Source organism: Corylus avellana, chromosome ca6 (genome assembly GCF_901000735.1).
Source record: "Corylus avellana chromosome ca6, CavTom2PMs-1.0".
Lineage (NCBI taxonomy): Eukaryota > Viridiplantae > Streptophyta > Magnoliopsida > Fagales > Betulaceae > Corylus > Corylus avellana.
The window spans coordinates 1,618,850-1,641,020 of NC_081546.1; the positions used below are offsets into that span (position 1 = coordinate 1,618,850).

The 22,171-nt window shown below is 35.1% G+C and overlaps 2 protein-coding genes and 1 pseudogene across 2 annotated transcripts; 1 reads left to right on the forward strand and 2 right to left on the reverse strand.

The window, feature by feature from the left end:
• The first annotated feature begins 3,122 nt into the window (after positions 1 to 3,122).
• LOC132183925 (protein NRT1/ PTR FAMILY 4.5-like) lies at positions 3,123 to 7,675 on the forward strand. The gene is made up of 6 exons (XM_059597396.1): positions 3,123 to 3,176; positions 3,780 to 3,858; positions 3,961 to 4,178; positions 5,334 to 5,780; positions 6,416 to 6,540; positions 6,817 to 7,675. Exons 1-6 carry the CDS (start codon positions 3,123 to 3,125, stop codon positions 7,673 to 7,675), a joined length of 1,782 nt encoding a protein of 593 aa, XP_059453379.1.
• Positions 7,676 to 7,962: 287 nt separating this feature from the next.
• On the reverse strand, positions 7,963 to 16,383 carry LOC132183926 (uncharacterized). Its single transcript, XM_059597397.1, has 9 exons — positions 15,340 to 16,383; positions 14,713 to 14,781; positions 14,545 to 14,613; positions 14,310 to 14,396; positions 14,112 to 14,179; positions 13,742 to 13,858; positions 10,465 to 10,660; positions 10,064 to 10,375; positions 7,963 to 8,855 (listed from the first exon to the last, which is right to left on the reverse strand). The coding sequence occupies exons 1-9, from the start codon at positions 16,057 to 16,059 to the stop codon at positions 8,109 to 8,111; spliced, it is 2,385 nt and encodes a 794-aa protein (XP_059453380.1). The 5' UTR covers positions 16,060 to 16,383; the 3' UTR covers positions 7,963 to 8,108.
• Positions 16,384 to 20,346: 3,963 nt separating this feature from the next.
• LOC132183927 (probable indole-3-pyruvate monooxygenase YUCCA10) lies at positions 20,347 to 21,946 on the reverse strand (annotated as a pseudogene).
• Positions 21,947 to 22,171: the final 225 nt, after the last annotated feature.

The following is a 22,171-nucleotide window of genomic DNA, read 5'->3' on the forward strand; positions in this document are numbered from 1 at the left end:
TGTTAGATCTGCATGATCAGAGAAGAGCAACACCAGTCCTAATTCCTTCAAAATATCTGAAACTGGGAACCCAAAAGATATCTTGAACTTTGGGATCATGAAGTCACCCACTTTCTTGTGTTTCTTCGGGAGGTGGCGATCCAAGAAGCCAGATTCAGAACACACTTTCTCTACCAGAGCTGGCAACCCATCTTTTGCATCTGGAAGAAAAAAGTACATCCTGAAAGAAGTTTTCTTATAAGCCCACTAGTCCCCTTTTTCCGCCCATGAATTCACCGAGATCGAAATTCGAAAGCATCAATTCTTGGTTGATTCAATAACAAAGAGTTGGGCTCCATTTGTTCAAATTTTTGTGTTTTATTTGATTTATCTTTTCAAAACTAAAATATTAACAAATAATTCAAACACAAAATACTTTTAAAAATACAAAAACAATTTTTATCTTTATGCACCTTATAACACTTTTTATATATGTTTTTGCCCAAAGGCTACAGCTAATTAACTTTTATAGGTAAACTTGTAAAAATTCCAAGAAAACATAATATTAGAACAAAAAAAAAAAAAAAAAAAAAGAGTGCTAAAACACGACAAAAATTAGCTACAAACTATCATATTGTTACTTATAAAAGCATGTGAAAATCTCATGTTATTAAGAACACGTGTTTTTCATATGCTAAAGGACACATGTCACTTTATTATATTAGTTTGTATAAATTAACTACAAACCAGTCCGTTAAAACTTAACAACAAATGAAAAATAACCTTCACTATAATTTTGTTCAAAATTCGTTGAAAATGTGTGAAGATTTCAAATAAAATATAAGAGATGCGTTTGGACATAAAACAAAATATAAATGAAGAAATAGCGGAAACATTTTTCAAAACATGCATGTGATTTTGGAGGATAATACGTTGCATGCGGTCAAAGCCACATCTTTCTACGCACTAAAAAAAAACACAAACGTCGTGTCCATATTTTTTTAAACACTATATATATATATATATATATATATATATATATATATATAAATAATGTTCAAACGTTATATTCATTAGGGGTAATGCTGAAGAGAACGTGGCACGCCAGCCAAATTATTATTATTATTATTATTTTATAATTAAAAATATTAAAAAAAAAAAAATTTGGCACGCCAGCGTTTTGTGTATCATGACCCTATTCATTAGTTGTCGTTGTCGTTTAGTGTGTTGAGCGTTGCTCTCTTGGGCGCCTGCCAAGTGTGGGAGCCCAATATTTAGTAGATATAAATTTCTAAGTTTTATTATAACTTATAAGTTTGCTACAAACGACAATGATAATATACCAAAAATATATATATATATTTTCAGGGAAGACTATGTGACCCTGATGCCTCCCTTTTAACAAACTCACATATATATAATACTCGCATAATTGTCGTCTACTTCAACTTGCTGTAAATAGTCGATTTCTTATAACACAAACATGTATTAAGACACTTCTGTCTTTGTTTTAGGATCTTAATTAATAGCTAGCTTCCACTAGTGAGGTTGCTCACATTTTTTTTTTTAAAACGTGTTCCTTAATTTTCCTAGTTGTCTTGTTGCATCAGCATGTTGCTAATTGTCCACGCCTTAATTAGTTAATCAATTATAGGCATTTGTAATTTTCCAAAAGTTCGTCTTTTGCAGAGTACTACAGCAACCATCCATTAGTCAAAACATTTAGTTAGCCTCTGATTAAGCTTCAATTAATACAAAAATTATTGATTTATATTTTAATATTAATAAAATTGCCAAAGTTTTCACGCCTTAAAATATTGCTTGAAACTAGGAGTGCAAAGTATCGGTATGGAAAGAGATGCTAAGAGTGGTAGATGCGATAAATTCAAGGGAGGAAAACTAGAGTAGATTTGGACACATTATAGCATACGTGAAAACTTTGTTTGAAGATTTTATTTCTTGGGATGTAAAATTTGTGGGAAGAAATGTCAATTGTGCAGCCCATAATATCGTTAAATTGGCGGCGCAGACGGGAATAGAAAGAGAGTGGATAGGAAAAATCCCTAATTATATATCGGAGATTATCTGAAGAGAGCAGTCTGTAACTTCTGATTGATTGATTAATAGAGATTTGAACGAGTTATATATATATATATATATATATATATATATATATAATTGCAAGTAGATGTAATTAAAGAAACTATTTAATAATTTAGAATATGTGAGGTGAATATCTTGTAATTAATCAAAAAGCTTTGAATTAATGAAACTGCAGAGTGATTAGCTAATTTTATTTTATTTTTGAAAAAAATGACAAAATTACTCTTGAAAAAAAAAAAAAAAAACTCTGATTTTTTTATTTTTTTTAGAAAATTCAGAAAATGATTTTGTTTATTGTTTTCTAACTTTTAATCATCTGTATTTTTGTCATTAATTTTTGTACATAATGGGACATTGCAACTTCAATAATAGTTTGAGATTGACATTGCACAAATTGAAAATTCGAAAGACATTACTAATTGTTTGGTAATTAAAAGAGGGTAACCTAAATGTACTATTCAAAAAAAAAAAAAAAATTGAATGAAAATGTACGTGATAACACATGAATCCTGTGCATGTTCAATTATTTCATGTTGTTTAAACTATATATAATATGCCGTCCAGTTTTAATGTTGCTGGCGATACCATCATCATAATATAATAAGATTCTTTAAACTACGATTTTTTTTTTTTTTCTTGTTATTTAAACTACGATTTTGATTATAAAACAGCACGCAAGTTGACGTTTATTATTTAATGGTGTAGGGGCCATTTATCATTTACCTAATGAAACTTAATAAAAAAAGGAAGTACTAATGGGAGAGGGCATCCAAAAAAATGTTCAAAATAATTAGCCTCTAAATTTGTTCAAAAATATATATTTAGTTTTTTTTTTTAACTTATTGATGATGACCCCCTTAAAAAAGAAATAAATGCAGTTCCACCCCCATCAAAATTAAATTTTTATTTCTATCCCCGCAAATAGAAGACATTTCTGATATTTAAGTAAATTAAACATGTCTTAGTACTGCTGAAACAAGATTCAATGGATGTCTCTTCATCAACACCAACGTATGATCAATTGCTCCCTTGTTGCATAAATGGAGCCACAGTCTAGAACACATAAACGTACGTTTTTTGACCTGAAAATTGTGGTACGACTGCCGGCAGTGCATATATATAGAGGTCAATTCCTCTCTTGGGTGCCCCCATAGAATCACTCTGCTTCTTATTCCTCAATTTAATGAAAGGAAATGCATGCCCAGTGCCAACAACAAGTGTCAGCAGCTAGATAAAGAAAGCATAATTAATTCAAAGCAATTTCTTTCTTATTTTTTCTCATTATGTAGCAGTGCTTGGCAGTATTCAGCAATCATTTCGCTGATTAGCATATAATTAATTAAGTTAACAGTTGTAAGTCAACGTACATATCCTACATTACAAATGAACTTTTTTCAGGGTAATCAGGACAGGAAGACAAAGAGTATAAACGACAGAGTAGTGGGGTCTTATTATAAACAAAACGAAAGATGCCATTTGATTCCTTTGATGTTCATCGATCCGAGCCTCTCTATAAATAGTCAAAGGCATTCAGTCTAAAGTGCACCATTGATTGAGTGATCAGAAGCAATTTCTCTTGGATCAAACAAGATATATAGCTTCCCAACACAATGGTAATTAACCTCTTAAGATAAGCTCTGCTTTAATTTTCTAACCCAGGATTATGCATTTTATATATGCTCTTCATCATTCCACAGGGCATCTGCAGAGATGTTAAAACCAATCCTAAGAAAGAAACAATGCTAGGAGGAAATCGAGCTGTGTTTTTTGTATACGGTAACTATATATATATATATATATATATGTTTTTATGTGTGAATTTTGGTCGGTCGGTTGGTTTTTTTTTTTTTTTTTTAACAGTGAAATTGATGCATGCAGCTACCGAGGGGCTGGAGAACATGTCGTTCGTGTCCAATGCCGTGAGCCTTGTAACTTATTTTTACGGGTATATGAACTTCAGCTTAACAAAATCCGCCGCCACGCTCACAAACTTCATGGGGACTGCTTTTTTACTAACACTCGTTGGGGGATTCATCTGTGACACCTATTTGTCCAGATTTAAGACTTGCGTGCTGTTTGGACTCATTGAATTTTTGGTATCTTCTTTCTTTCATTCTACCCTTCTTCACGCTTTAATTAACTATTGCCTTAGAAAAAAAAAATGTTAAATTACCTCACTGCTAAAGGAGAATGAGAAAGCAAGACAGGAATAAGAAGCTTAATTATATACATGGGCAAATCAAGGCCAGTCTCATAATAATTGGTAGGACAAAGATCTTCAGTAATTTTGTTATTCAAATTGTTCGATTGAGTTATAGTTTGACCTAGATCTATTAAGGCATCAATAAAAACCAAGATGGTTTACATTAATCAGACATAGAGATTTTTATTGCCGGATTCAAACCCATACCCTAGTGTATACCTAACTATTTTAAAAAAAAATTTGGACTATTGAAGCATCACCCTAAATGTTGCCTAAAATCATTTTAAATAGCAAAATCATTGACTCAACAACAGACAAAAAAGATTATAAGTTGTTCACTCATGTTATTTTAGTTCAATAATATAATCCAATCACATGTTGAGTAGTCATAATTTATAGACCCACCGTGTAGTAGGTTTGGAGGATTTCGTTTTGTGGCTAGTCGGTGGTAGTATTGGATTAACAAACTTCCAAGTTTCAAATTTCAAATTTCAATCATTTTAAATAATCAGTGATTCTATCTCAATTTAAATCTCTTATTTTCTTTCTTATGATGTCTTAGAATAAATATAATTATTTTCTAAAAGGGAAGACATATATATATATCATTCTCTTGATCATTTAGAAAGAAAACATCTATTGTGGAACATGAAGAATAATAAGCAAATGCATAAAAGCATATAATTCAACCAAAAACAGAATCTCACTAATGACAAATGACCTATTGCAATAGGGTAGCCCCATGTAATAGTTGAGGCAACTTGTTCGGGCAGTCAGAATAGGTGGGCCTAGATTGCCTACATACCCATCCAAACTGTAATAGGATAATTTTACGTGAGAGTTGCGGTGACTTCACGTGTTTAGACAAGTGTGATCGTTGAAATAAGTGAGACCGAATTATCGAAACACTTGTCCCAAATAGATAGGATTCATCTTACGCTCTCACATGAAAATGCCTTGCTGCAGTGCAAAAGAGCAGCTTATTGCACCCGATCGATCGGGATTCTAAATTTTTAGTCTATCTGACTCATGATTTATGGTTATGCAGGGATATGGGCTCCTGACAGTACAAGCACATTTCCACCAACTAAGGCCCTTCCCATGCAAAGATGTTGCCATAAACCTAAAAAACACATGCGAGGCCGCAGATACAAGCCAATCTGTATTCCTTTTTGCTGGCCTATACATGGTGGCCCTTGGAACCAGCGGGGTTAAGGCGGCGCTGCCGGCCTTGGGAGCCGACCAATTCGATGAAAAAAACCCTAAGGAGGCAGCTCAACTCTCAAGCTTCTTCAACTGGTTCTTGTTCAGCCTCACCATCGGAGCTATAATCGGCGTGACCTTTGTCGTATGGGTAACCTCCAACCAGGGCTGGGACTGGGGCTTTGGTATATGCGCTGTATCGGTCTTATTTGCATTGCTTTTTTTGTGCATGGGCAAGTCTTTATACCGCAATAATGTGCCCATGGGAAGCCCACTACTTCGCATTATGCAGGTATCTGGTCCTAAATAGTAGTTTTTATTATAATTTTCTTACAAATTCACTTGACTGGTATGGTAAATGATATAAACAATAAAATTTAAAATTATTTAATAGCTAACGTGATAAGTGTCGTATGAACGACTGTCAGGAGCGGAATCATAACCTTAATGTCCCCCAAAATTTTAAAAATTCCTTCAAAATTATAGGTTCTTATGGAATAAATACTTTTAAAATTATGTTTTTACCCCCTTAAAAAGTTTTTGTTTTAGTTCACCTGATGATATTTTGGTTCTGCCCTAAGTGCTGCGTCAGTTTGTAAAAGATTTATAGTTATCATTTTCCTCGGTCAAATTTTTTTTTACCAACATTGTTATAACATGCCTATATCATCTCCGTGGTACGTAGGTAAACACATGTAAGCGATTTGTATATTTTTGTCTACACTTATTATTGGGGTTTTTAATTTTGAATTAATTTTAAGTTAATTATTAAACGTGATATTAACAATAAAAATAAGAGGTATACATAAGGGATGTAAATGACAGGTGTGCAAATAAAACTACCACTGATCCTTTACGAACCAGACTCAGGACAAATAAACTTTTTTGCGAAATATTAATTAATACTCTTTTGTCCTTAAAATTCAGGTATTTGCGGCTGCCATCCGAAACCGAAAACTTCCGATTCCAGAAAATGCAGAGGAATTGCTTGAGGTTCATGGCAAAGAAACAAGAATGCATGATGAAATTCTGTTGAGAACGGAACAATTTAGGTATATTATCAAACATTAGGATCATGATTTATTATAATTGATTGACCAAATTGGTCGAACAATCTCACAAAAAGGGAGTTGCAGGGCTTATCTGCTCTAGGCAGGTGAGCTCCACACTCCAAACTGTCCGAGACAAGCGAGTCTTACTGTCCTTTCTGTGAAACCATCTCAAAATACACACAATTCGAGCAGCCAATTATAGACATAATAGTAATTTTTGTAATTACTTCCAAGTGAAACTCATAAAATATATAAACACACCACTCTATTTCGCAGATTTTTGGACAGGGCAGCAATCATTAGGAGCAACAATGATGAATCAACAGCAACCAAGCAAGGATCCTGGAGCCTATGCACAGTGACACAAGTTGAAGAGACAAAGATTCTAATTCGCATGCTACCAATTATACTTAGCACCGTATTCATGAACACATGCTTGGCTCAACTTCAAACATTCTCTGTCCAACAAAGCACAACCTTGAACCCCTATATCCTGGGATTTAAAGTGCCCAGCCCCTCACTCCCAGTAATCCCCCTATTGTTCATGTTCACTCTTATTCCATTGTACGACCGGGTTTTTGTCCCATTGGCCAGAAAAATTACAGGAGTGCCCACCGGGATTCGACACCTCCAGCGAATTGGAATCGGGCTGGTGCTCTCAGCTATTTCCATGGCAATTGCCGGAGTCGTGGAGACCCGCCGCAAGTCTCTGGCTATCCAACATAACATGGTTGATAGTGCCGACCCTTTGCCAATGAGTCTGTTTTGGCTGGGTTACCAATATGCTGTATTTGGAGCCGCAGATATGTTTACCCTAGTTGGGCTGCTAGAGTTTTTCTATGCAGAGAGCTCAGCTGGTATGAAGTCACTCAGCACAGCCATTTCATGGTGTTCAGTGGCTTTTGGGTACTTTCTGAGCACAGTAGTGGTGGAGGTGGTGAACAAGGTGAGCGGTGGGTGGTTGGCCAACAATAATTTGAACAGAGATAAGCTGAACTATTTCTACTATTTATTGTCCGGGTTGAGCATGGCGAACTTTGGGGCGTATTTAATATGCGCATCTTGGTATAGATACAAGAAAGTGGAAATGAAGCAAAGTGATGTTGGGGAAAAGATTGAAATGTCTAGGGTTTAGAGATATTAAGGTGATGCTATTTAGTAGATTGCTATACGATTGTCATACAATTTGATGATGTAGTAGTGAAAACAACCCAGTTAGGAGGTAAATAATAATATGACAGCAGTATATCAAACTCCTAAATAACATTACTCCTTTCTTAAGGTTGCCTTAGAATGTTTTATTGGTCTATATGGAACTATTCACTATGAAATTATTATTCACCCAATATATGCATACAAGCAAGTCCAAGCTTCACTGCAAAAATTTCAAGAAAACTCAGAAACAATCATGCAACCGTCATATTAAGCTCGAGTTATCACATGATTTGATTCAAGCGAAAGCACATTAAGTGATTTCACTGTATTGTTTTCCTGTTAAAAATTTTGAATCTCTGTACAAAATCACTTTACAGTGCCGTTTATACATGTATCAGATACAATCCCTCATCCTACCACTTCACATCCAGTGTTAGAGCATCGGGAGGGACGAGGACAGATTGTAATTGTGTAAAAGATAAATTCGACATTAAATTACTCCATGAAACTGAATCTACTACATTGAAAGGATTCACCTTCTTAACCAAAAGGGGCTGCAGCCTCTCTGTGTCGACTCTTGCCAGGACCTCAAACCATATTCGTTCAACACTTGGCTTTGTTCTCCACTCCGCCAACTTACTATGGAGGGTGTCGTTGTTTCTGACATCTCTTTCCAGTTCTAGCCGGAAGCGAATGATAGCAGATGCTTTAATCTTAGTCTTGAGGAATCCTGACCGATTTTGATGAATTCTATCACGAAGAAATCTGCTCAAAACTCTTTCCACGATAGTAATCCTTGAGCTTAAAGAATCAATGGGGCAAGTCCACTTCTTGTAGACATGACTATTGTAACACTTTTCCGGCAGCAACTCAATCGTGTCCTTGGAAATTAATGTAGTTTCAATGTGGGCATCAGCATTTCGAGTCCTATAAGCAACTAATGATACAGCCCCTAAAACTTGTATAGGAAGTAATGGGATGCACGTAGAATGCCAAAAGGGCCAAAATTCATTTTTCTCCTTGTCAATCACAAGACTTCTATTCACTGAAAAACCAAGACCAGAAGAGTGAATCAGAGAGACTTCTTGAGCTCTTCTCACTTCCACTGTGATGCCTTCACCAACAAGTATTCGAGTCAAACCATTATGTGACGTGTTCATCTGGAGATAAAGGTCAAAAATGCCAGACTGTCAGTAGTAGCACTAAAGAATCCCTCTCGTATACAGACAAATAATCATAGCCATTAATAAAACTACCAGTTGAAAAAAAAAAAAAAAAAAAAAAAAAAGTACAGTAATGGACACATCAACGGTTGAATGTCAATCCATGAATTATCAAACAAATCTAATCAGCAAAATAGATAAATAAAAGCCTTTGTCTGTTGAGGTTATCTGTTTCATCATACTGCACTAAGGCGTTTTCAAATGGCCTCTGCAAGACATTTTCTGGAATTTGTAGTCCTTTTTCTTTTTTATTTTTCAATACGATTTGTATCACAACTTCCCACAAGCTTAACAGAACATGAGGACATGGAGAAATTTTATGAGGGGAAACAAAAAAAAAAAGTAGTTAAAGGTGATATATGTATCTCAGGAGTGATTCTCACAATCTAGAACAAAGCAAAATGCTCTAGCCACCTTGACTATAAATCTTTCAACTTCTCACCCCCCAAACACCAAAAAAGAAGTGCCCATTTTTCCATGGATCATCAAAATTTTAGTGCTTGATCAAAGTGTCTAGCCACCAACAAATAAACAAGATTATAAATCAGAACCCAAAATTCAGAGCCCCAAATAGATCTGTATCATAATCTTCACCAATATCTTAACAACATGCAGCCGCATAACAGCTAGCATATAAAGTTTATCAGGCACAATCACCTTTCTTGTTGTGATGATAAACTTCAAGGGGCTGACTGATCTATAGCTACATTTATAACACTTTTGCCAAATAACTTGTTGCTACAAATCCTGAAAACATAAGAATGCTGCTTCTACAGCACAATTTACACAAAAGCAATTTTGTTGAATGGATGTCACTGGCAAATCCCAACGGAAGATAAAAGGACAGTATTTACAAGAAAGAGCACGAAAAATAATATCTCCATATATTTTCTGTTTTAAAACTAATTGCTTACATAACATCAAAAATAGCTAATTGGACACCGATGAGATTTTACATTTAAGAATAAACTAGAACAGGTAATAGCTTATACATACAGAAATTATTTGTTCCGTATAAACAAACAATTTGGTCATAATCCAATCTTAGGCATTCAGATTTAGCCCCATTTACTAATAAATCAGAGCTAATATTTCAGAAAAGAAAGAAACTTTCACTGTCGTGAAAACTGTATAAAATTCATTACCGGCAACAACAGCGAAAGATTGTCATCACCACCAACCCGCAACTCAAACGGACCCTCCAATTTCAAGGTATCGAGCAAACCCAAAGCACCAACCTCAGTCACCAAAGACCCAAAATCGCTTTTCCCATTTCTGAACTTCCTCCAGGAGCCCACCTCGTCGGAGAACTTGACCACCAACTGGGACTTGCCTAACCCGACCCGAAACTCGTAACGCGGAGTACTACCAAACCGGACCTTCCTCAGATCCAATCTGGATACCCTAACGTCCCTCGAATCCCACCTCTGCGCCCCCAATATTTCCTTAACAACATCCTGAATTACCACAAAATCAAACACTGTGAAACAGAGAGTTTCGAGAAGAAGAATAAAACAAGATCCGAGGGACAGGGACAGGGACGTACCTGTAGGTGGTAGTTTGAGGTCGAGGCGTTTATAGGAGTGAAACATAGAATCGGTGTTGGAAGTAGGAGGTGTAGGACGAGTAGGAGGAGGAGGAGGGACACTAGTACAGGACCCCGGTTCGTCATGCTTCTGTCGTCGACAGACTCGCTCAGTGTCGGAGGTTCCACTTCGGAGTTCGGACTCTTGATCCTCGTCGTACGGGTTTAGGACAGGTATTGGAATGGCAATAATGCCCACGCCCGTGTAATGATGGGATTCGTGTGGCGGTAGAAAAATGCTTTGTCTTTACTTTTATCCGATTATGCTGATGAGAATGAGATAGAGCCTTTGAATAATTTTTTGTTAAAAGGATAATTTTTTTTTTTTTTTTTTTTAAGATAATGTTATTTATTATATTTTTATTTCATTTACTGATATGGTGTTGCCAATCAAAATAAAAATATTATTTCTTGCATTTTTCTTATTAAAAAATTGTTAAATATTACTTCTTCTTTTTTTCTTTTTCAATTATTTGACAAAAAAAAAAAAAAACTTAATACATTAACATCAATACCTACTAGATCGGTTTTTTGATATACTATGTGCCACTTGTGTTGCAAAAGGAAAAATCATAGGATTAAATAGGAAATTGGACACACAATACAGTACTTACTAAGACCCACACCAGCAAGGAAGTATCATATCGTAAAACTTTTGGAAGAAATCAAATACTTTTCATAATGATATGATATCTTATGAAAAACTTAACCATCATCATAAAAATAAAATAAAAAAAATGAATTATCTACTATCACTTTCCACTTTTATTTTATTTTTCTAAGTAAATCAATTTCAGTAAGTGGTCATTCAACGTTAGCCAGTTTAAGGTAAGCATGATAAAATGGGTACAAAATATATAGCATGTCTACAGCCCAATACAACAGATTTGGCCCAAATGCCCTAATAATCATAAGAATTAAAAGATTAACTAAATTTCATTAATTTAAAATAAACGAGGACAACACTGTTATTATAAAACTAGTTGAAAAACTTGAAATGTACGAGTAATTTTAAAATGTCACTCTTGTGTTATTTTTTTGTCCGTTCAAAAATAATGTGGATTTTAAAATTACAATTTGATTAAAATTAAATAATTATCAATCACAAGTTCAATGATGATTTTAAGAGTCACATCATTGGACTGACACAAAAGTGATACAAAAGTGACTTCTAGCATTACTCAAAATATACCAGAATTATTAAAATTTGGAAAATGCACGTACATCCAGGTTTATGTATTGAACTTCCATGTATAATCTGCTTCTTCTTCTTTAAATCTTGTCTCACCGATTATCCTCTTTTCATTGTTATCTTTATTCATGGAAACTGTAATTTTACTTTATTTTTTATAAAAAAATCCTATATTCATTCCTACCTAGCACCATAATTAGGGTTGTAATTGGTCCAATAGGACCTAAGTATTGAATATGTATAAGTTCGGTTCGTTTAATTAAACACAAGCCGAGTTCGAGCTCATTACTGAGCTATATAATCTATTCAAGCTCAATTCATTTATTTTTCAAACAAATTTAAGATTGTTCACGAACTACTTAATTAACTTATGCATTTTCTATATAAAGTAAGTCCGTGATTGTTTATTTTTTATTTTTGGTAAATCAATATAAATTATTAGTTATTTAATTATTGCTAAGATTTATTAACCCTTTGAGTAATTAGATAAATTACCTCAAATCCTAAACAATCTTCTCTCAGGTCTTATGTTTATCTTATGGTATATATACATTCATTATATACATACACAGATACACACAAACCCACTAAATATACACAAATACACATCTCTATATTAAGACTTACAATTACAATTATTCAAGCTTTATCTATTTCATTATAAAGAGAATTCATATTTATCTTTTTAAATATTGAACATGTTTTCATTTTTTATAATAAAAATAAAGTTATATAAGTCAAATTGAGTTTACATATTAATCGGCTCTCATTTAATAAACGAGTCTAAATTTTTGTTTAAGCTCTATTTGTTTAATAAATGAAACAAACAAATGAATCGATCCCAGCAAAGTTAATCCGACCCCAACCCAAACTTGTTCACTAGTGGCTCTATTCATTTAAAGCTCTAACTATAATGATGACTCATCAAAACTCGAAACAAAGGGTAATTTACATCAAACATCAACAGTGTTTGCAAACCCCCCAAAAAAATATCAAGACTTGAACAAAGGATTTGCCTTCCCATCGAAAAAACTACACATACCAATAAAGGTTCTGCGATATTGGGCCTTTAAATCAACAGCAAAATTTAAGACACATAATGATGCTCACGTGAAACTACAGAAAAGATAGAAAGAACCGGCTGCAACCAGGGTGAAAGCTACTCAGAAAAACCCACCCAAAAAAATAAAAATTGGTGAAAGTTGAAGCAAAACAAGATATGAGACCAACACACCCACAAATGCGGAGACAACAAACCAAGAAATTTAGGCGTAATAGCTTCTTGTTTCATGCAGTTAACGTAGTTAACAAGAGAAGTATACATTGCTGACTAACTTCGAACAAGAATCATTACAATTGATTAAACTACAAAGCAGAACATAATATGGGAAAATTGCAACCACTGAGAACCACCCCACTTGCCAAGAAGATTGATATCTTTAGATGGTTAGCTGGTCGACCAGAGGTGAGGCTGTATGAATAAATTGATGAGCTTCCAGCACAAGTGTAAAGTACCTGTCTGCCTTCATCCCTTCATCAATTCATCGTCAGGGGGGAGCTTTAACCACAACATCAAAGAGAATCAGGAATCTCCAACTGCAATCAAGTCGATAGCAGTACCAGACTCCCAGATAAACAATCACCCCTCAGATATTTCAGCCCTCCAAAGCCTCAGCTCCTCGACCAGTAACAGTGCATGTCACCCTCCCAACCCATAATAAAAATATAAATTAAGGAATCAGAAAAAAAAAATCTGGTTTCTCTCCTTTCTTCCCACTGTAATGTTAAAAGTTAAACATGTCATTACATAAAAAAAATACATCACCGGCCACAGTTAAGGCCGTCAAAAAGGAGACATTGATGGACAGGATACCCCGCATCAAAAACCAATCCAGGATAAGCAGGTTCCATGATGGGAAAGTGTTGAATATTCACAACTGCTCAATACTGAGCCAAATGTGTGTAAAATAGATTAAAGAATCACCATCTAGATGAAATAGATGTCAGCAAAGATCCTCCCCCTGCAAGCAGAGGGCAATGTATCACGAGATTGCCACAGCATTCATCCCCACATCAGGTTCATATATGGTGTCTGATACTTTGGATGGAGGCCAATATCGAAACACCGATCTACCTACAATGTTTTTGATAGGAAGTGGACCCCTGACCACAAGGAAAACAAATCAACATGTCAGGAAATATATTCAAAATTGAAACGAATACTAACCGGCCAGCATTAATTGAAATTATGTCAATCCTCACATATTCCCAATATCAATTTCTGATAAGAGTAGATGTTAACACAATCATGTTTAGAATATTTGTAGAAGCCACTTGCTGAAAATGTTTCTTTCCCATCTAATTCAACATATTCTCAAACCAAAAAATCATCAGAAATGAAAGAGTCTAGACTTACCAGTTATGAGAGTCGAAACTGTTATTGCGATTGTCTCCCATCACAAAGACATAACCTTCAGGCACAAGCTGCAAAATCAACCAGAATAGTGCAGAGGACTTTGTTAACAAATCCAGCCAAATGCTTCAAAAACATGTTTGGGATATGATAACAAATCAACACAAGGAAAATAAATTAATGATGAACACAAGGCATTACCATTGGATCCATTTCATAAGCAAGTGGCTCTAAAATGAAATTTTCATTCTGAACAACACCATTCACATATAATTTCCCATCACGAACCTATCACATGAAAAAAGTCAGGAAGATCCAAGATGTTAGAGACAAAGGTAAAGAAAAATGCAAAGGATTCACAAAGAAAAAGATATAATTTCTTACGTAAGTTTAAAAATTTCTACTTGAATATAAAAAATTAAATATGAACTCTTACTTCGACATAGTCTCCAGCCTTTGCTACCACTCTTTTAATGAACACATCACCTGAACCATAACCAACTTCCTGCAAAATGCAAAGGATTCACAAAATCAGCAATCCCCAGTCAATATGGAGAGAAAATTTCTCGAAGTAAAGCACTTGAAAGTAGATTCTACTTCATACCTGCAAGATTGGAGGTGCCTTAAAAATTACTATATCTGAAACCTCCGGCTTCCTGAAAAAATATGATACCTGTGGCAACACAAAACAGAACCAATCAATTCAGCCCATCGTCAAAAAAAAAAAAAAAAAAAAAAAAGAAGCAACGCCTATCTATCTGAAGCAAAACATTGCATATATCTTATCAAGTAGCCTGTGCATCCACAACCAAATCAAACAGATTTCTCTACAAATTATCGTCTCTAGATACCATATAACAAACTAAGAAGAATACAATGTGCGATGAAACAGCAAACCCGAAACAAAACTATTGCATCCTTGTCCCATAGCAGAATTGATAAGTCGTTCAAGAAACATTATTAGACAGTATGCTAATCCCATGCGCACTTCGAATAACTGTCTCAATATCTATGAAGGAAACATAATAATCTTCGCAAGAAACAAACTTTACCTAATCGGTTTCAGTTAAATCACATAAGTTCAACAAACAATTCCGATCACATGATTATACCCATTACCAAATTAAATTCTTTTCTCATGATTATACCCCAAAAAGATTGTAACCCGAAAACAATTAATAATTAACAATTCCATACCCAAATGAAATTAGAGACCTTGAGCTACACCTACCTTCTCGGCCAAAATTCGGTCCCCCACATCCAGAGTAGGATACATAGAAGACGACGGAATCGACCTTGGCTCGGCCAAGAACGACCGAAATAACAAGGTCACAGTCACTGCAGTGAACATAGCCTTGGCGTCCTCCGAACATAAATTCAATATCTTGGACAACCAACCGCTCTTCTCCAACGCCTTGCGTTCGATCAAGCTCTCCCTCTCGCTCTCCGTAATCTCACAACACTGCGCTGTTCCACCTTTATCCACAACCATACTCGCCGACTCGTTGTTGGAAGGAAGCCACTTCGACCCCTGAAAGAAAGGCAATATTGACGAGGCCTTGAACGGCGCGATGCCTAAAACGCCCATGGCCGTGGCCGACGATCCCGACACGCACACTGTCGACTTCATCATCGATATCAGGCCCAAGACGATCGGACTCTTGCAACTATCGCCGAGTATATCTCCGGCGAGAGTCGCGCAAAGAGAGGCCGAGCTCTCGGCCCAGTGACTCGGTACCGGTTTCGGTTTCGGTTTCGGCCGCCGGATATCGGAGTGGTAGTTGCGCACCGTGGTGGATGGATCCACCTCGGACTTCTGGTTCGGGCCAAAGATCCGGGACCGAACCCAGCACTCCTGTAAGTTCCGGCAATGGCCGGCCCGAAGGCCGGCCGAGGACGCTAGGTTTTGGGCGACGTAGCCGGAGAAGCTGAAGGTAACCCTGATAGCCATTTCTGCAATCTTGATTAGCTTGGTGAAGATCTGGTACAGTGTGGTTTCGTTAACTAGCAAAGTCGATGTGAGAAACCCTACAATCCTAGAAAAGCCATTCCCGCAGAAGATTACAGTAAATCGGAGACGCGAGGGTGAAATTGAAAGTGAGAGCTACAAATGGGAAAGGAATTGGACGCGATTGGGAATTTGGGGAATCGAATTGGTCTAGGGTTTCGCTGTGAAAGGTTGGAGGGCTTGGGGTACCTGAGCTTTTGGTCAGACTCCAGGAGCCTAACGGAACTTAACTGGACGAGACGAAACTTCAGCAGCGTACAAAATAGGGAAGAGCTTGGGTTTTAATAGACGGCGGCTACATTCCAATAACGAAACTGGACTCGCTGTTGCATATATTTACGACTGTACCAGTGTTTCTCTACTAAGACACAAAGGCAAGAGCATTTTGATTGGGTTAGCCGTTAGCCAATGGGAGAAAAGACAATTGTGAGAAAAATATATATTTAGCTAAATGCACTACTCATTAAATTGGTAAACTTTTTTCGGTGTTTGTCGGAAAATCAGCAACAGCTTCGATGGCAGCTAAAAATGGTAGGCAATCTCTTGGTGGCGGCGGTTGGCTGCCAGCAACTTTTGGCAAACCTTGGTGGCAGATTTCAGCCAACTTTGTGGTGGCCGATTTTGCCAAATAATTTGCCAAATCCCGACAGGCAGCGGCAGCAAAAAATAACTATGAAAATAAGAAATTCAACCTCAAAAAAGTAGTTTAAAAAAATTATTTGAAGCCTAATTTTTTTTTTCAAAAATCATTCCCTTAAATAAATGTGTGTTTTATTGGAGTATTTGAAATTTTACCTTATCTTAAAAGAGTTTTAAATTAATGATTATTTTTCAAACAAACAATCTCATATAATATTATTCACTCAGACAAAAATTAGCTATAAACTAGTTTGTAAGTAATTTATACAAATCAGTCTAATAAAATGACATGTGTCTTTAAAGCATATAAAAAGTATATATTTTTTTTATTAATGTTATTATAAAAATATAAAAAATACATATTATTAAAAAATATATATTTCTCACATGTTTTAAAGACGCATATCACTTTATTAAACTGATTTGTATCACTTCACCATTATGTTCAGCTATTATATATATATATATATAATAGCATAACATAATGGTAATTTGCTGCAAGATCGATGGTAATGCTATAGCGTCCTGTGTATTTGACTTTGACCTGAACGCCTTTGGCTTTTCGTCACTACGTTCCTGGAACTTTCCCACTCTCCCAACGAACGTGGAAAATCAAGGCGACAGAAAGACGAGAATAACCCTAATTCACATTGAGCAAACTTCAAATAGATGAACCAGTCGCCGGGCGAGGACAACAAATACAAGTTGGCTTTGTTTGAAAAAACTTTTATTTTTCTCTCTTTTTTTAAAAAAAATAAAATAAATAGTTGGTGTTAATATTTTGTCAATATTAACTTACAAATCAAATATTAAACTTATGGACTTACATGAACTCCACATAAATCAATGATAAAATTTGACTTTTTCTTACATTAATCCAACTAGCATACGTTCCAAATTCATTACAAAGAGATCCAAAAACTTAACCCATTTTCCCAAAAGTAGTTTTAAAGTGAAAAAATAAAATATAAAACTCTTTGTAGCTCCTTCGCATGTTATTACATGTACAAAGTTTTCCTATAAATTGAATTTGAGAAATTTACTTTAATTATGTAAATGAAATTAGTATTTGTTCTTAAAACACATACTTCTCACATCAAATATTCTGTTAATCTTATTAAAAAGACATATGAAAATTACACACTTTAAAAATAAATATCAATTCTATAGACTGAGTTGTCCTTCAACCTAATTTGATAAAAAACTTTGCCATTGTAATAAAATTAAATTAAATTAAATTTTTTTAAAAAAAAAGTCCATAAATTTTATATATATATATCAATTTGATTTGTCAATAGTTGAGCCCATCCTTGTAAAAGGCAACAAATCCGTGTAAGTTTCCTGGCTTTTTGTCCATATTTGTCTTATTAAGAAGCACATCGTCAAATTTGACTTCCTTTTATGATAATGTTCACACGCCTAACACCCGTTTTCTTATTCACTACCTACCTTTAATATGAAGGAATTTTTTTAAAACCATAATTAAAAAAAAAAAAACTTTATCTATTTATAAATTATAGGCAAAGAAATGCGTTTTTTTTTTTTTTTTTGAAAGGCAAAATTTTTAAAAGCCAAATCATAATTTTATTAAATATTTAACTATATTTTTAAAATTTTTATTTTTAAATTGCATTTTGTGGAACCTTAATACCAAGTGAACCCAAATCTAACGTGCAAGAGACGACTGCTTTACCAAACTGAAAAAGAGTGAACAATTTGCTATTGACGCATTCAGTGACGGAAGCGCTTACTTAAGCCACGTATAGTTATTTGAATTAAAGCATATCAAACAAGCTAAGCAGTAATATAATAATAACTTGTTAAGTATGATCTTCAACGCAAATTCTGGATATGTGGGAGTCCTAATTCATGGTCAAATATATATATATTTGACCATGAATCAAGACTCTTCTCTCTCTCTCTATATTTGGATGTTCAAAGGAATTGAATAAGGCTAAGTTAATTAGTTATAATTTGTTGAACTGCTCTCCCTTTGTGCTTTGGCCGGTTCTGTTTATGGGACAAAGTTTTTTTTTTTTTTTTTCTTTTCTAATTTAATTTATTAATTTAATCTATTAAACTACCATAGGTTATTATACCAAATTACGGAGATCTCAAAAGTGTGTATTTTTATTAATTAAACTTTCTAAAAAAATTCGTGACTAATAATCATGATTTGGAACGCATCACGTCCCTACAGACAGCGCAAAACTGTTAGAACAATTTTATGTCTAACTGTTTCCGATATGGCGTTCTTGATCTTCAATACGCCATTCGCATTCGCATTTCCACAGTCGCTACAAAATAATAAGAGTGATTTGCCGGCATCTATGCTGGGCAAACTCAACAATCACAATAATTCAATTTAGCACTATTTCGTATTCTCTAGTATGAGAATCAGAGAGTCTGAGACAATATGAGAAGATCATTTGTACCTTGTATAGAGGCTATAGGTTGAAGAGCTGAGGTAAATTTGGACTAATTCTTCTTATTTTAGTTGATTTGAGAGCTTTTAGAGCTAGAATTGGACTTGAGCTCCTACTCAAATTTAGACTTTGAGTAAGATTTTTTGACCCAGATTATTCTAATAGAACATCACTTGGATTGTATCTCCTACTATTCAATTAATAGTCATGTGGGTTTGTTATTGGCCCTAAAACCTAAAATCTAATGAGCTTGTAATATAATTTTATTCCCGACATGTAGTAATTATGTACCAAGCAATAAGGATTGATTGTTTACCAAAATCTGAAAAAAGTGTGACAAGCTATTGACTGTTTGATGACGGAAGTGCATACGATTGATCAGCCTCATATAATTATTCGAATCAAAGGATGTCAAACAGGCTAAGTAACTAATTACCAAAAAAAAAAAAAAAAGTTATAATTTATGGAAGTGCTCTCGTTTTCTGCTTCGGTAGGCAATGCATCGGGATTGGGCTGAATTTTAGCATTGACGCACCCAAGGCCCAATTACCCCACCCACTCCAATGAAAAAAGGAAAGAAAGAAAATTGGAAAATAGCAGTTTACTAGCTTTGCTTTCAACAACTGCCCACTTTAATTCACTATTTAATTATTACAGTATTACTATTATTTATTTTGAAATTTGAAATATCTAATTAAAATTAAAAATAAATTGTGGAGTAAAGTTTAAAATTCATAACTTTTGTTTTAATACCATATTCAATTATCATTAATTCAAGCTAATAAAAACGACGAATTTAATATTTAATTAGTATATAACATTTCTCTTTTACATATGAGATCAAATAAACGCATGAAGTATTTTAATTTAAATTGGGAATAAACTGAAAATAATAGCATTAACAAAAAAATCATGATGTATCATTGCGCGGGCCAAACGAGGGATCTTTTATCTTTGGCATGAAGTAATTAAACAAAAAAATGAATGGAAGGTAAAACGCAAAACATCATTTTTCCTTAAGAATAGGGGGAGGGGGAGTAATTATATCACCTCAATGCCCATATGGCATTATTCCTCAATAAAAAAATAATCTCCCTACACCAGATATTATCTATGGAGAGCCACACGGCATAGGTATTGTTCGGGGAGAGGCATCGAAAAAGCTCTAATTCTTGCCACTTGTGAACTTGTTAATGTCATTGGCTATGGCCTGTGCGTCCATTGATACACCGAAGAGTCCTCTCCTTGACAATCCAGCACAATATAACCCCTTCTCTCCCTTCCAATGCTCCGGGAAACTATTCTTTGGCATTCCTTCACCATTGAGAGCATACTTATAGTCCTGCACAACACTGATTAAGCTTAGCTTTGTCTCCCATTGTAAATTTACAAAAAGAAGAAAAAAGAAAGCAAGAATATATACCTTCAACCATTTATTAGCGGCGCTTCTATAGCCGGTTGCAAAAACAATTGCATCAAACTTTTTTTCAGTGCCATTTTTGAACACTACATTGTTCTTGTTGATGCTCGAAATGTCCGAGACAACCTATCAATATTGTGTCATGTGTCATGAGTTGTCATGTCAATTTATAAGGAGTTATAAGAAAAGTTGTAGTATCTAAATCATTTTCTTTTGAAAATTGTTGAAAGGAAATCAGAGTTATACCTCTATCTCTCCTTTTTAATGGTTCCAACATCAATAACAGGAGATCTTCCTGTTGCTGTTTTGTTGGCGAACGGGCCTCTCTTTGGTTTATAGATCCCATACTTGGTAAGATCACCATATTCGAGTCTTGCAAGCATTGTGAGTATAGCATCCACCATGTAAACCGGGAGATATTTCAACAAAGACATTCCCCGGTGAACCAATTCTTTGGTCAGCACATGAAGCTACAATCACATCCACATCAATTGTTAGAATTGACTATATGCATGCATGTGACATGTGACATGTGACATGTATCATGCATGTGATGGCGTGATGCTATTAATTATTCCCATGCAAATATATTAGACCCAAACAAACGGGATTCCTTGCATTTGGGTTGTTCAAATTGACTGCAATTCAAGTTACCATTTGTTTGACTAAGTTTTAAACTACTCAGACATATCTCATAAATAGAAAAAAAGTGAGAATAATATTAATTAATTACCGGACTTCTAATAACGATTGAAGTGCGAGCTCCATGGTCTACGAGGTCATAGGCAATCTCCATACCAGAATTTCCACATCCAACGACCAAAACATCCTTAGACTTATATTTTGAACCCGATTTGTAAAGATTGGAATGGAGAATATCTCCTGGAAAACTATCCAACCCAGGGAGAGAAGGAATAAAACCCTCACAGTTCTCACCAGTAGCCACCACCAAGAACTCTGCACTGTAAACTTCCATACTTCCTTCTAAGGTGTTGTTAGCTTCAATCCGCCATTTCTTTGCAGCTTCATCGAAAAATGCGGATTCAACAGAACGATGGTAACGAGGGTTTATCTTAAACTCCGAGACATACCCATCTACGTAGCGAAGAAAATAATGCTTGGGCATGAAGGTTGGCGCGTCGGGAGGCAAAGTCTTGTGGGGTAAAAAACAAAATTCTTTTGCTAAATGGAGACCCAAACGATCGTAAGTTCTTTTCTTCCAAAGAAAAGCATAACAATCTTCTCTTTATAGAATAACGTAGGGAATAGAGTGTTGAGTTAGGCATCCCGCCATTGCCAGCCCTGAAGGCCTGGCTCCTACGATCAACACGATTGCATTTTCCATCTACCTCTGGAACTTCAAAATATTATTCCTTCTTTCCCTTAATTGAGGAATCATCAAAATGCATGTTTGCTTTTGTAATGGGTGGTAGGTTTCAAGCCATTAATGACAGAAAATCCTTGAGTTGCTTCCCCAGATTCTATGCGCTCTGGATTTCCATAGTTGTAGATTATTCAAAGGTTACAACTTACATGCCCAGAATTAAGGTATGTTGAACTGCATGCTATA

What these genes read in the sequence shown, in the direction of transcription:
- LOC132183925 (XM_059597396.1), top strand. Translation starts at nt 3,123, where the DNA reads ATGGAGCCACAGTCTAGAACACATAAACGTACGTTTTTTGACCTGAAA. An exon ending in AGCTGTGTTTTTTGTATACG is followed by an intron (nt 3,859 to 3,960) that starts GTAACTATATAT and finishes TGATGCATGCAG; the next exon opens with CTACCGAGGGGCTGGAGAAC. An exon ending in TTGAGAACGGAACAATTTAG is followed by an intron (nt 6,541 to 6,816) that starts GTATATTATCAA and finishes TCTATTTCGCAG; the next exon opens with ATTTTTGGACAGGGCAGCAA.
- LOC132183926 (XM_059597397.1), bottom strand. Translation starts at nt 16,059, where the DNA reads ATGGCTATCAGGGTTACCTTCAGCTTCTCCGGCTACGTCGCCCAAAAC. An exon ending in AGGCACCTCCAATCTTGCAG is followed by an intron (nt 14,614 to 14,712) that starts GTATGAAGTAGA and finishes TGCATTTTGCAG; the next exon opens with GAAGTTGGTTATGGTTCAGG. An exon ending in AGGCTGGAGACTATGTCGAA is followed by an intron (nt 14,397 to 14,544) that starts GTAAGAGTTCAT and finishes TTCATGTGATAG; the next exon opens with GTTCGTGATGGGAAATTATA.